This window comes from Anolis carolinensis, chromosome 1, assembly GCF_035594765.1.
Source record: "Anolis carolinensis isolate JA03-04 chromosome 1, rAnoCar3.1.pri, whole genome shotgun sequence".
NCBI lineage: Eukaryota > Metazoa > Chordata > Lepidosauria > Squamata > Dactyloidae > Anolis > Anolis carolinensis.
In genome coordinates, this window is record NC_085841.1 from 61,347,234 (window position 1) to 61,362,323 (window position 15,090).

At 38.9% G+C, this 15,090-nt stretch overlaps 1 protein-coding gene across 2 annotated transcripts in view; it reads right to left on the bottom strand.

Moving 5' to 3' along the window:
• The window catches only part of slc35f3 (solute carrier family 35 member F3), a 146,659-nt gene that overhangs the window by 44,372 nt on the left and 87,197 nt on the right, over window positions 1-15,090 (bottom strand). For both annotated transcript variants that reach the window (XM_008124177.3, XM_016999219.2), the window contains one exon: window positions 383-704. In XM_008124177.3, the coding sequence (XP_008122384.1) occupies window positions 383-704 (322 nt within the window). The remainder of the gene's footprint in view (window positions 1-382; window positions 705-15,090) is intronic.

The following is a 15,090-nucleotide window of genomic DNA, read 5'->3' on the forward strand; positions in this document are numbered from 1 at the left end:
AACTGAAATTGGGGGGGGGGGGTAAGAGCACAGGGCGGCAAGCCTCTTTATATTAAATTAGCAAAATTCAACACATATAGTATTTTCAATGCATATTTCCTGTGTTTTGAAACTGCAGTCTGACCTTCTTGAATGCTGGCTAGAAACAGAACATGCTATACAGAATTTTTTAATGCCACCTGTGTTGGTAGTATGGTTACATTAATTTGGTATCCCTGTACTCCTTGGCTATTTCTCTTTCTATTCTTTTGAGTCTTCCCCCATTCATACATCATATTTTTGTCAATTTATGGTCATATTTTGGAACAGCATGAAGGAGAATTGAATAAAGCATCAAGAAAAGGACATATGACACACCACTGAAATTACGAATTTCCCTTACCTGTATCTTTGCTGTGGATACTGTTTTACAGCTGACTTCCAAAGATGTCCAATGTAATACAAAGGAAAGAATAAAAAGTTCCAGTTTGTTGCAAACCAGGTCAAAGTGAAGGGTGCATCAAATTTTCTAAAGGTCAGTTTTGCTAGCTGGGTTGAAATTGACCATGATGAACAGACACCAAGCACCACCACTACACCCCAGAAAAATTTCTTAAGTTGGGCGATAGAGCATTTCCAGCAGCATCGGCTCCCTCTTCCACCAGCTTCCACCCCAGCCTGTGCCTGGGCTTCTGCTGGGGCTGGGGAATCATGAGAACGTTCATCTGGAAAAAATGAAAGGAAAAAATGACATGGATTTTAGAACTAACCATGACTGCTCTGTACCATTTTACTTTCTAAGCAATCATATTGGAGCTACATTATGGATGGTACTGTACACAGTAAAGAATATAGTTTATGAAGCTTCCTAAATCAGAACCAGTGATGTGGCTTTTCAAAAAAAAAAATCATCACTTTATGTAGAAACTACTTTATAAGAATATTTGTAATAAAATTAATATATTGGCTTACATTAACAAAAAGGGGGAGAGCTGTACTGATATCACTTTTGCTAACCTTTTTTTTCTTTTGCTGACATACTTCTATCTTCATTTACTCACTCACTCTCTACAACACTTATCATTTCCATTTTAAGTTGACAAAGGACAATTCTATACAGACACTTAAGTTAGGAAATGAATTAAGCCAAACCGATTCTGCTGTGGAGCACCTACACAAACACCCCAGAAATCAGTTTGAGGATGGGATTGTGGTCACAGTATCACTGATGGTGGATCATAACTGGACTGAGGAATTTTTTTTTAGTCTTCTGAGATGCATTGATGTGCATTGTTATGTCCATTTGGGATCGGTACTAGGCTGTAGCAGGACAAAGGAAATGGGAACAAAGGGGTGGAAAGCAAGAGTCACCAAGGAATTGATGTAGTTTCATGTTCCAAGTAGTACTTGTTTACTTTCTGCTGTGTTTTGGCCTTTTTAAAACTGCATAAGTACTAGTTATGTTCTGAAAAACATTGCACATTTTTTCTTCTTAGATTCTGGCATATTCTAGACTTTCTGGCAAGTTTTTTAAACTGTTTCTGATTTAATGCACGCCGCAGGACACATTGGAGGTGTATGATTTGTGGACACTCCACCCACTAGAGGATGTCGATGTAGAATTGCCCATGAACTGATTCCGTACATTTCATTCCATTGAACAATGTAATTGAGTCTGTTCATAGATATATGAACTATGTAACACAATTTTTGTTAAACTACAAAAACTGTTTTTGTGGGATATCCTGCAGCACATTTTGCTATAGTTTTTCAATGAAAATCTCACTGAGTCTCAACCAATTCAATATAGTTTGTGGCAGCCACAAAAACAAAGTCCATTATGAAAAAGTAACTTTGTCAAGGTCTGCATTTATATAAGAAAATGCTATTTTTGCTTTTGAATTGGTTTTTGGAGTGATCCAGAACTTCCCCACCATCATGGCCATTCTACATCAGTGTGAGCTGTAGTAAAAAAAAGTACATTTTCCAAGCTCTGGGCCCAACTCAGAATGTATACATCTGACTACAAGGATAAAAAGAAAACCCTGTCAAAAGTTGTCTCTGACATGCACACACATTAAAAGGAAAACACTGGCTTGCTGCAAATAAGATCTGAAGCAGTTTAAAAACACACACATTTTTGATAAGTTCTGAAATGTTTCAATAGCAGAATAGTTCATTTTGATCCCTGTAATCCTATTTTTCCCAGTACATCCAGAATAAGCAATTCTGAATATTTAGTACTATAACAGACAGGAAAAAAACTGAAATAAAGAGGAATCCACACTAGTGTAATATGAGTAAGAATATTATTGTCAAACCAACTGATATTTAGCTGTTTGGTAAATTATGTATGCTGTATTCAAATAGTCACAACATTGGAATACAAAATATAGATTACAAATAAATACAGATTATGACATGCAAATAATATCATTATTATACATGCATAGGCTTTGTAGGAAATATAATTCCAGAATGCTTGTGCAAACAATACTAGAAATAGACTTTACTGTTCCTCACCTATAATTTAGAATTTATGCCCTTATGTACAGCTGAGTATTTTTTTAATCCATCAAAAGAACTCAGCCTACATGAGATAGACACTTTAGGGACATAATGAAGTACTGTTCCACAGTTCTGAAAATCAGCTATATGCCAGTCAAAGAAATGTGGAAGCATTTTGCACACATGCATTTCTGACATACCACTTTTCCACATACACCCTTAAGCCAAGTGTTAAATACAGTGACAAAGGTGTTTACACTGCAGAAATACTGTGACACACAATATGCCAAGTATCACTTTACTGTGAAAATGATCTCACACATCAAGGGTTGAATTCCAAGGATGCTCTTCCGATCTCTCACTGGAAGGAATAGGCACATGCCAACCAAATAATGCTTCTTCCTTTGGGAGATGGTATACAACTTCATAGTTTGTTAAAATTTTCAAATATATTAACTACCCTTAAAATGCACTTCTTTTTTCTACAATGTAAACAGCAAGTATAATCTGTTCTTACTAATCCACTTCCAATATTAAAAGTATAAATGTCGCCTCCCATTTGCAGGCTTCAATTTTGAGGACCTGATTATTCACAGAGTCGATTAACATGTTCTCTGTAGGAATTGTTTGGTTTTCCAATATACTGCAGTCATGCTGAAGAATCTAGATTTCCACAGAGGTGTTTTTCAAGTTAAAATAAACTGTGTGTGTGTGTGTGTGTGTGTATGGAAGGAGATTTGTTTTTGTTTTGTTTTTTGAAGTTTTTCCACTTTCACAGAAGTCCTGTGCCATTAACTCCAAGAAATGTGGAGGTCTGACTGTATTGCCTATCATCTCCTCACAATCTTTTGTCTAGATCAAACCTTGCAAAAGTCACCTTTTGCAAACTCTGATCAGTGAAGCCAATGAGAGATACAGCAACAGTGGCAACAGAGACCCTCATAAATCTAAGCAGCTAACTTCCTTGCAAGAGTAATTCAGGGCCACTGTCATTCCTAAGCCAACTAATAAGCCTACCAGAGTATTATTAATAATAAGGTAAGGTAAAGTACGGTAAGGTAGCAAAATCAAAGGAGTAGAGGGAGAGATTTTAAAAAAACAAGGAAAGGATTCAACATAGTGTGTATATCTGTGTTTAATTTTAATAAGATTTTAATGACTTAATAAGTTTGTAATTATGTGTATTGTGTTATGGCTTGTTCATTTAAGTTGTTTTATAATTTAATGAGTTATTTTTGATTTATTTATTATTATCAGCACTGGATAATAATATTGCAGTATGTTCCTATGTCACTTCTGATACGATAAAAAAACCCGGCACTGAATGTTTGCCACTGTGTATTTTGTTGTAAGCCACCCTGAGTTCCTTTGGGGAGATAGGGCAGGCTATAAATAAAGTTTCATTCATTCTTGATGACGTCCGGTGACCCCTTGGATTTTACAGCGTTTTCTTAGGCCCCTTATCCACTGCCCTGTATCCCAGGATCTGATTTCAGTTTATCTGCTTATCCTATTTTATGTGGTAGTGTAGACTCATATAATCCAGTTCAAAGCAGATAATCTGGGACCAGATCCTGGGGTCCTGCAGAAGGGCATTAGACAAGTAAAAGAGGTGATTTTGCCACCTCCTTTCCTCTGAAATAAAGCCCACAGCACCTAGTATTCATTGGTGGTCTCCCATCCAAGTATTAGTAAAAGCTGACTGTATAAGATTTCATTATTAGATGGAGTTGGATGCCTTTAAGGTGATTAGGCAATCATTGAACAATACCTGTTGTGCAAATAGAGACTTCACTAGTACTACCTGTGTTGCCTGAGCGCTAGCCAGTGCCACATACAATGAGATTAGAAGGGAACTAGCCTGCAGCTATGTCACCCTGGAAGTCTTATCTAACGCTATCTGAGCTGCACCTCCTACTATGATTCACTGCATTCAATTTCTCTCTGACTTGGCATCATTCTTGATAAACTATTCCAGGCCAGTTCTCGCTCTTATCCACATAAGCTTCTACTATACTAAATGCATGGATATTTATGAGAGCACAGAAGACCACCCATGCTGTGAAACAGCCAAACTCTTCACTAGTTGACAGAAGAAAATGTACTCATGAGCAAGCTCTCCACAGTCTGAGGGATAATTCACTCATGATGCAGCACTTCCTCCACAACCTGAGGGATCATTCACTCATGATGCAGCAAAGACAGACACACTGTATTTTCTCTCTTGCGCCTTTCCATGTTTCATATTCACAATATTCCTAATAGTGGGGTTTTATACTTACTGAATATTAGATTTTATTTCTATCAAACATTATAACAAAGATCCCATAGCAAGAATAAGGTGCCATTCAAATATAGCAACAATTATTAGAGCTGGTAGCTCTGTGTGAGCCAAGAGCTGTGCACAGTAGGGAAAATAACAGCTTCTGTGCTATATATTCTGTTTTATCAAGGCACAGAAAAGCTGGCAAAACTATACCATCCACATCTTTTTCTGGAAGTACAGCAGAGTCTCACTTATCCGACATAAACGGACCAGGAGAATGTTGGATAAGCGAATATGTTGGATAATAATGAGGGATTAAGGAAAAGCCTATTAAACATCAAATTAGGTTATGATTTTACAAATTAAGCACCAAATCATTATGTTATACAACAAATTTGACAGAAAAAGTAGTTCAATATGCAGTAATGCTATGTAGTAAATACTGTATTTACAAATTTAGCACCAAAATATCACGATTTATTGAAAACATTGACTACAAAAATGTGTTGGATAATCCAGAACGTTGGATAAGCGAGTGTTGGATAAGTGAGACTCTACTGTATGTTGCTTAAATAGTGGAACTAAGACAGGCATTACTTGCCAAAGTAAACATACACAAATTGGGGATCGAGTATCAATGCATCCTATGCCAACCATAGAACATCAACATTAATGATGTAATCCAATGAGGCAGAAATGGCTGCCCAGGAATCAAAGAAAAATCCTTTTTGACCTTAGTCCCACTACACTGCCTATTTACTTTCCAACTATTTTATCTCTGTGTCAACACAGTGGGCCCTTGGGATCTGCTGTGGTTTAGTTCCAGTATCTCCTATGAACAACACAATCTGTGGATCCTCAAGTCCTGCTATATATAATAGAAGAGTAAGATGGTATACCTTACATACATTGAGTCGCTACCTTACAGGTTCCCCTCTTGGCCCTGTGTTATAGCTGTTGCCAGTTGTGATCCCCCTATTTATCTCCTTGTAGGAGGTCTGGCTGATGTCACCTAGAATGCAGTGTCACTAAGGAGGAAAGAGAAAGCCCCCTCTACCCCCTCCCATCCCATTCAGCAACCAGGAATTTTGGCTGACAACAGCCAATGCCACAAGAAAGTAGATAGGGTGGTGATAACAGGAGACTGTAATCCCACATCCCCAGGCCTCCTGGGCTGCTGCTTCCCGTTAGGAATGAGCCTAGCTATCTGAACTGACCAAAAGGTCCCTGGTTCAAACGCCGGGAGCGGCGTGAGTGGCTGCTGTTAGCTCCAGCTCCTGCCAACCTAACAGTTCAAAAACATGCAAATGTGAGTAGATTAATAGGTACCGCTCTGGCGGGAAAGTAAGGGCGCTCCATGCAGTCATGCCGGCCACATGACCTTAGAGGTGTCTACGGACAACGCCGGCTCTTCGGCTTAGAAATGGAGATGAGCACCAGGCCCCAGAGTCAGACATGACTGGACTTAACGTCAGGGGGAAACCTTTACCTTTACCTTTAGTATTGTATAGTATTTATACGTTGTCCATGTGTTGTGAAAGCTTGGGTTGTGTCCAGCTGCATAGTAGAAAGGGTTGGGCTGGATGGCCCCTAGGAGTCTCTCCAAACTCTTGGATTCTATGCTTCTATTATTATTATTATTATTATTATTATTATTATTATTATTATTATCATCATCATCTTCTTCATCATCATTATTATGTAGAGGCTGGATGGCCATCTGTCAGGAGCGCTTGGATTGTGTCCTCCTGCATGGTAGAAGGAAGTTGATCTGGATGACCCTTAGGGGTAACTCCAAACCTTAGGATTGTATGATGATGTTATTATTATTATTATTATTAGTAGTAGTAGTAGTAGTATTGAGAGGCTGGGTGGCCATCTGTTGGGAGTGCTTGGATTGTGTCCTCCATGGCAGAGTTGAGTTGGAGTGGATAGCCTTTAGGTGTGTCTCCTAACTGTCTGATGCTATGATTCGATGTGTGTTATTATTGTGCAGATATTGGATGGCCATCTGTCAGGAGTGGTTGGATTGTGTCCTCCTGCATGATATAAGGAAGTTGAACTGGATGATCCTTAGGGGTATCTGCTAACCTTAGGATTGTACAATATTCTTATTCTTATTCTTATTATTATTGAGAGGCTGGGTGGCCATCTGTTGGGCGTGCTTGGATTGTGTCCTCCATGACAGAATTGGGTTGTTCTGGGTTAATATAGCAGATAATATAAGATTATAAATGGGTAATATAGCTGTGTGGAAGGGCCTTGAGTCTACACTGCCATTTAATCCAGTTAAAATCAGATAATCTATGGAAAATGCCTAAGTGAGGCCTAACTGTGCCTGTCCCGTGAGCTGAGTAGGTTGCTAGGAAACCAAGTGGGCGGAGCTTAGCACTCTAACTGGCAGCAATTGGATAAAAACAATTATTACTCTCTCTCTAATTAGGACTTTATTTTTCTTTTCTTTTTGTTGTATCAACCTAGTGCCGTGGATGATGGGTTGTGTTGTCAAATTTTGAGGTTGGGGGGCCTGTACTTTTGTTGTTTTGTCCACTGCCCTGATGCCATTACTCTTTTATATATATAGACTGTACAGTAGTTGTCATCACAAACCAATATAATCAAACCAGACAAACTGTGACTCCTGTCAAGAATTTCTTGTTACTACCATTATTTCCATGTACAACTGGTATGTACATTTACCAATCCTGCATGCTCTGGTGTTTTGTTTGGCGGGCGCCGGGCATGCTTCTAAACAAAAACTTTGCTAGGTCTTACTTTCGGGGGAGGCCTTATATTTAGCAATTCAGCAAAACCACTGCTAGGTCTTATTTTTTGGGGATGTCTTATTTTAGGGGAAACAGGGTATAAAAAGCTACAAACACTCAGGTAGGAATCTCACAATGATGAATAAAGGTTTGCCTGAATTATACTGGGAAATGAAATTGCCAATTTATTTATTATTTATTTACAGCATTTATATTCCGCCCTTCTCACCCCGAAGGGGACTCAGGGCGGATCACATTGCACACATAAAGGCAAACATTCAATGCCATAACATAGAACAGAGACAGAGACAAGACACAGGCACGGGCTGGCCTCGAACTCATGACCTCTTGGTCAGAGTGATTTGTTGCAGCTGGCTTGCTTTCCAGCCTGCGCCACAGCCTGGCCTATCTTCAGATAAGTTTAGGATAGAGTTATACAAAATGAATGCTGTATTTCAATTAAGAAAAGCATCTATAAGGGGGAAGCAATAAAGCTTTGAAGGTGATACAGGAATTCTCAAAAAGGAGATAAACCATATATTGCATGTAATCCAATTTTATCTGCATGCACATGGATGTATGGCAGTGCCCACTGCTTAATGGGACAAAAACAGTTATTTTTTTCTTGCATAGTGCAACATGCCAGCAATGTCAAAAAAGGGCACATAACCGCCAGATTCTAGTATCAGGACAGGCAACTCTGGCAGGCCTGGGAGCCAGTTTTTCACCTCTAGGGAGGGCCGTAACCAGGATTTTGATTCGGGGGGGGGGGGGGGGGGGCTGAATCTGAGTGAGAGAGGATCTACCCTAGCAAACCTTTTGTATCGTTATCCCAATACCCCCATGCATATGGGATATATTGAGCATGGTTATCAGATCATGATATGAATAAACATAACAATTTAAATAATAAATGTAAGGCCTTCTTGCAGACCACCCTGAAAATTTGGGGGGGGGGGGGACTAAAGCCCCTCAACCCCCCCCCCTCCCCAGATACATGCCTGTCTATAGACACCTGCTATGGGGTGCACCTAGCTTGGAAGGAGTGCACAGTGACAAACAAGGGAGAAAAATATTATCGTCTCTATCTGGGTTTAGTACCATGTCTGCTGTCTACTCTCAAGGCAATACATCTGCTGCAGAGAGCTAGAGGCTGAACTGTATTAGTCAGAGACACCACTTTAATGGTATTACAGGCTCCATCAACTGATTCAGCACTTCATCAGAAAAACCAGGTAACTGTTAAACCTGTTTGACCTTACAAAAAAATTAGTCCTCAGGAGGCTGGCCACCTCCCTTTGCTGAACTTTCTCACTGGAAGCTAGATGAATGCTGTTCTAAGAATATTGTACTTTTGATTATTCTTCATTAGCTTCTGGAAATCTCTCTAATGTGTTTTATAGATGTATTTTTTCTGCATTTTATTGAGTTGATTATCAGTACACATATATAAGAGCCCCCGATGGCACAGCGGGTTAAACCCTTGTGTCAGCAGGGTCATCAGCAGGACTGATGACACAAGGTTGTTGGTTAGAATCCAACCCGGGGCGAGCGGGGTGAGCTCCCTCTATCAGCTCCACCTTCATCCGGGGACATGAGCAAGCCTCCCACAAGGATGGTAAAAACATCAAAAAACATCAGGGCATCCCCTGGGCAATGTCCTTGCAGATAGCCAATTATCTCACACCAGAAGCGACTTACAGTCTCTCAAGTCTCTCCTGACATGAAAAAAGTACACATATCATCAGATACATTTTCCAAGTGCACAGATTTCCCACTGAAGATCATATCTGGATTGTTTCTATTTCCAAGTGGTACAGAATGATGGAATTAGCAATCAATAGATAAAATAAAAACCATTAAACATGCAACTTGCACACCTTGGGAATCCTCACACATCCCAACTCTCTGTTCTAAAACGTTCCTCTCCAAAAACAATGTCTTTTATGTTTGTTTTTAAAGGTGTAATGAGATTAATACATTGTTACCTCAGAGAAACCTGTGCTTAGATATTGTCACAAGACACTGTGCTGATTTGGAGCGTACTCTTTTCATTGCCTCCAGACTCGACATTCTGTTTACAAAATCAGCAGTCTCAGTTTACGTTGTCAAAAGAGCTGCCAATTTTTTCTTGAAAAAGAAAACAAACCAAACCTGAAAATGTGAAACTTTCAGGATAGCCAGTAGTATATTGAACATAAAGACGGAGGGTGAAACAAAGCTCATTTTGCCAGCAGCCTTCCCAGTATGGAAAATTTGCTTTTTAAAATAAGAGGCTATTCTTCATAATTCTTGATATATTTCTAACTTCTTTATTTTGCTTTCTTCAAGTAGTCCTCAAATAATAAAGAATAAAACCGGAAGTCAACTTTACCCTCCCTTCCCTATTGTTTTACCCAATTGCTGTACCCCTTCCCTACCTGCCCCCCCCATCTCTTTCCTAAACCCACTTTACCCCACAGTACCCTACCCAAATCCTTTCTCCTTCCCTTCTACCCTACCCACTTTTCCCCCAGTTTACTGGTTGTTTGTTTGTAAAGAAAATCTTCAATAAAAACAATTAAAAAAATAAGAGGCTAATACTGATTAAACAGATTCTTAATTATTACAGATCCACTGGTAACAATGCATATCTATTATTCCTCTTTAATCTTGGTATTAAACAAATTTCTAAAGTAAATAGCTGTAATCAGGCATTTCTATAACAACAAATATCTATTCAAAATCCAACTTTCAAATCTAAAAGTAAAACCAAAAACCTCAGCAAATAAGGGGGAGTTTACCCTGGGGTACATCCAAATGTGCCATGGGCTACAGGAGAACTCTCTGGAGCAGATTTTGGCATATTTGTGCACAGTGGCTGGAAGGGAATTGTTCCTTATTCACAAGCAGAAGTTTCTCCTTAGCAGAGGGGCACCCATTGCCTTTTACCTTCAGCCTCTGCCTCAGCAAAGACATACCTAAGAGCAAGCTCCACACTTCCATGCTTTCCTTTTTCCTTGTTCTTTCTCCATCAGCAGCCTTTCTAAAGGCAGTCCACATTGGGAAGAAGCAGCCAATCTCACAAACTAGGTAGGTTCTGAGTTAATGCTGACCTAGTTCCTATGACTAGGTGGGAAGCATTTTTTTTGATTAGGGAAATTTCATTAATAGCAGTTCACATCTACCAAACAAACAACCCAGATTCACTATGAAGGTAAATGGAACAAAACTGTACACCTTCTGAAGATCTTTTACATTTGACAAAGACTCCTTTAACCCTTAACAAGTGATCACACAAACAAAAGAAGTGCTTAATTTGAATTATCATGGGCTATAGCAGTGGTTCTCAACCTGTGGGTCTCTAGATGTTTTGGCCTTCAATTCCCAAAAATCTTAACAGCTGCCAAGCTGGCTGGGATTTCTGGGAGTTGTAGGCCAAAACACCTGGGGACCCACAGGTTGAGAACCACTGGGCTACAGTGATACAGAGTAAGGACTACAAAAAAATGGCTGCTCAGTGAATTTCTATAATTAAAATTAGGATTTCTTTATATATGAAATATTGGCCACTGATTGCAATTCCTGAATCATGAACTAAAAAGTATCTTAAAATCACATTTATTTTTGTTGAGTATTTTGAAAGTTTTATTTTCTACAAGCTTCCTCAATAAGAATCAAGGAAAGTGAGATTTAAAAATATTTCTAACAAAACAACAATAAAGTATTTTATAAAAATAAATTATTATTAAATACCAAAGTCAGAATAATCCAAGAGATAGCATTTCTGATCTCTATGTATGAGTGTGAAAGCTGTACTGTGAACCAAGCAATGAGAAACATCAACTCATTTATTACTTTCACACATCAACACCAACTAAACAATGAAAATCTTCGAAAACCTGAATATCCTCAACCAGACCTTGGAATATTTAGCACAATGGACATGATTACCATCTTTTTGGATCCTACTACATTCTATCCTACTCTTACAAGTATGCTTAGTAATGTAAGGCTTTAATATCACTCTAGTCCAGACTGCATCTGAAGAAATTTTATGCTGTCCCATTCCCTTTCCCCACATCCTTTCTTCTTTGCTTTGAAATGTGGTGCTAGTTATATGGTATATCACAGACAGATAAATGAATGGCTCATAGAGCAAATTAACTCCGAACTCTCACTAGATGCCAAGATGACTAAACTGAGGATGTCACACTTTGGATATATCATGAGAGTGATATAGCTCTAATAATGCAAAGTGGAAGAGTAGTAAAAGAAGAAGACTGCATTATGGATGGATGGATGCAATTAAGAAAACCACAGGCCTGCATTTGCAAGACTTGAGGAGAATAATAGATGACTGGGGAACCTGGACTCCTCTCACCATAAATCCAACTGGACTTGATGGTAAACAAGAGCCATGATCATGTAAAGAAATCCCTGGCAAGGAAAAATACAATCTATATGCCTTTGGAATGGAAACATCAGCTTGACAATAATCTAACAGTGGTAGGCGATGTGTGACTCAGCCAGTGACGTCAACCTCTACCACTGTTGGCTTCCAGATAATTTACAGCATTCCACAATTTTGGGAACTAAAGATTCCCCACCTCTATTTTACAAGTTTTTCTATTTTATTTAGTTATTTTCTATTTTCTATTTTATCCACCTATCAGAAAACATATTGCATACTTTTTGTCAGTGACTTAGACATATGTATACTGCCTACACCATAAAGGTGGCAGCCATGGCACTTTGTAGATGGAAACTCCCATCAGTACTAGCCAGCACAGCCAAGTGTAAAAATGTCTGAAACTACAGTGCAACAATATCTGAAGGGTCACATGATACCCACTCTAGTACTCACATTCAGTGGTGTTTATTATTGCAATGTAAAGCAATGCATTACCAATTTTATAATAAGAAATGATAGGCAAAATTATCTAGAGAGACAATCTGCCTTTCATAAGTAATTTTCCTTGCAATGTGTAACTACCTCAGAAGAGTACTGGTGTATTTTAACACAGTTGCTCCCAACCTTGTTGACTCCAAGTATGTTGGATTGTCCCTACAATTCTAAAATCTGTGATAATTTTCCACTAAGGTAGAAAGGTTTGAAAACTAATACTTGACAAGAGTGTCAAAGCTGGAAGTACCCACTTAAGACAGAATAGCATTAAAATACTGTACCCTTGTCAAGGCGTACTAATTACTCTATGTATAGCAAATACAAATTTGGCAAGTAAGTACAAGGAAAAATAAAACAGAGCATGTGATTGTCAGACAACTGCTCAATTAAACCAAGGCTCTGCAAGTGGTACAAAAAGTACATCAAGTGTGCACAAATGTTATGTTTCCTATCCTGCTAGAATGATATACTGTGTCTGTATATATATGTCATGTAGGTTTTACCTCTGTGATTACACTTTGTAACAATTTTTGTTCCTGAGTTATAAATGGCATTTCCAAATTGGTTCTATCATGAAAATATGGGAAAAGTTAATTGAAGTGAAAAAAACTTTGTTTTTGTGGGACATCCTGCAGCATATTTTGCTATAGTTTTTCAATGAATATCTCATCAAGTCTCAACCAATAGTTTGTGGAAGCCACAAAAACAAAGTTTCTGGAATATAACAACTACTTTCAAAGTAAGTACCACACAATTAAACAGGATTAACACTTTCAAACAGAAAATTTCTCAAGTTTTGTTACACAGATTTACCGAAGATCCAGGCCCTGTGATGTACCAGAAAGTTCTAGCCTCATTTTGCCCACCCCTGATTTAACTGGATATCACTACAAATCAAATGTGACATCTTCAAAACAATAAAAAATATAAAATGTGCACAAATTCAAAAATGCTCTTGACTGATAAGGGAATACCAAAGGGTTGGTACATATTTCTCCATTGATCTCAGCCGATTCTTGGCTTTATTATCTCAAAACTTATCTTTCATATATCCCTAGCTTTTATTTTTCTCTATTTTACATTTTAAAAACCCTTTCTAAAACCTGTTTTACTGCTTCATAAATTCTCCATGCTTATCTTCCCCCATTTTTTTAAAAAAAACCTGTTTTCAACAAAGCTTATCCTCCCTTTTAACTCCATTATTCCTATTACAGATGAAGCAGTTCACTAACAAATAATTTGACTAGAAAGGACACAACACACATTCTTCAGATATGTTCAAGAAAAAAGAGGAAAGACATTTTGGGTGGACACAATAATGTCAAGGTCTCCATTTTTAAAAAGGGATAATAGACTTCATCTAGCAGCCCAATCAGCATGGGCAATTGGCTGGATGATGGGAGATGTAGTCCAAAAGATCTGTACCTCCTAGATCACTGAGACAGGAAGGCACAAGATTGCTGCTCCAATCTAAGCCACAGTTCCATGTAGTCTTCCTTAGTGGAACGTTTCAGTGCATCCGATTAAGTTACCTCTGATCAAATCTACACAGAATTGAGCTGCATTTCTAAAACCCTTTCTTGCCTTCTTTCTTCTCTTGCCCATAACATACTTATCTTTATTTCTTCCATTCTCTCTCCTTGCAGTGCTTCCACCTCTGATCTCTGTAAATCTATCTTTCCAACAGCATGATCATCGCTTCAAAACATAGTTGTGAATGACTTCCAATTTTTATTTTCCTCTTTCCTCAGCTTCTCCACATCTCCACACAGATATCCAACCATCCAACCATTTCCCTGTCCATCTTGCCTTTTGTCTCATTAACAGTCATCATGGCACATTCAGCTTCCTTCTGCCAGAAATGTACCAGCAACCTGTTCTCCTGAGCAAAGCAGCACACCATGCAAACCTCCCCCAGAATCACTCCAGGGTTCCTTATTTTTCTATGCGCCACTACCTCCTCCCCAGGAATACTCGCAGTCTTTGAGAACAGCTAACTTCAGTTAACCATGTTGTTGCCTCAACTCAAGAGAGCATCCCTGTAAAAGACCAGGACGGCGGTCCAACTGAATTGCAGCAAAGCTCCCACAGCAACATAGATCGATGGGTTATGAGCTATCTGGCTTCTGAAAACTTGGTTCAGGCAGCAATAACTACACTGTAGAATGAATGCAGTTCAACACCACTTGAACTGTCATGGTTCAAGGTGATGGAATGATGGGATTTGCAGTTTAGTGAGGCACCAGTACTCTCTTTGGCAGAGAAAGCTAAGGACCTTGTTAAACACCAACTTCCAGAATTCCATAGCATCAAACTATGGCAGTTCAAGTAGTGTCAAACAACATTCATTCTACAGTGTAGACTAGGGGTATCAAACTCATTTTCATCGAGGGCCACACATATTTATACATGGCTGCCTGCTCTATGTGACGAAATCCCAGGACAAGCTCTGACCCCCAGCTGTAGAATTAATTCACTTGGAGCCCACTTTCATTGCTCTGTGCTATAGGGACCCGGGAGTTGTAGTTTTGTAAAACCTCTCTGCCATCAAACTCACATTCATGATTCCATAGCATTGAGCCAAGTGGGCTCAGACTGCATTGGATTACTGTGAATATTCCAGGCTGTATGTTCCAGAAGCATTCCCTCCTGATGTTTTGCCCACAGCTATGGCAGCACCCTCA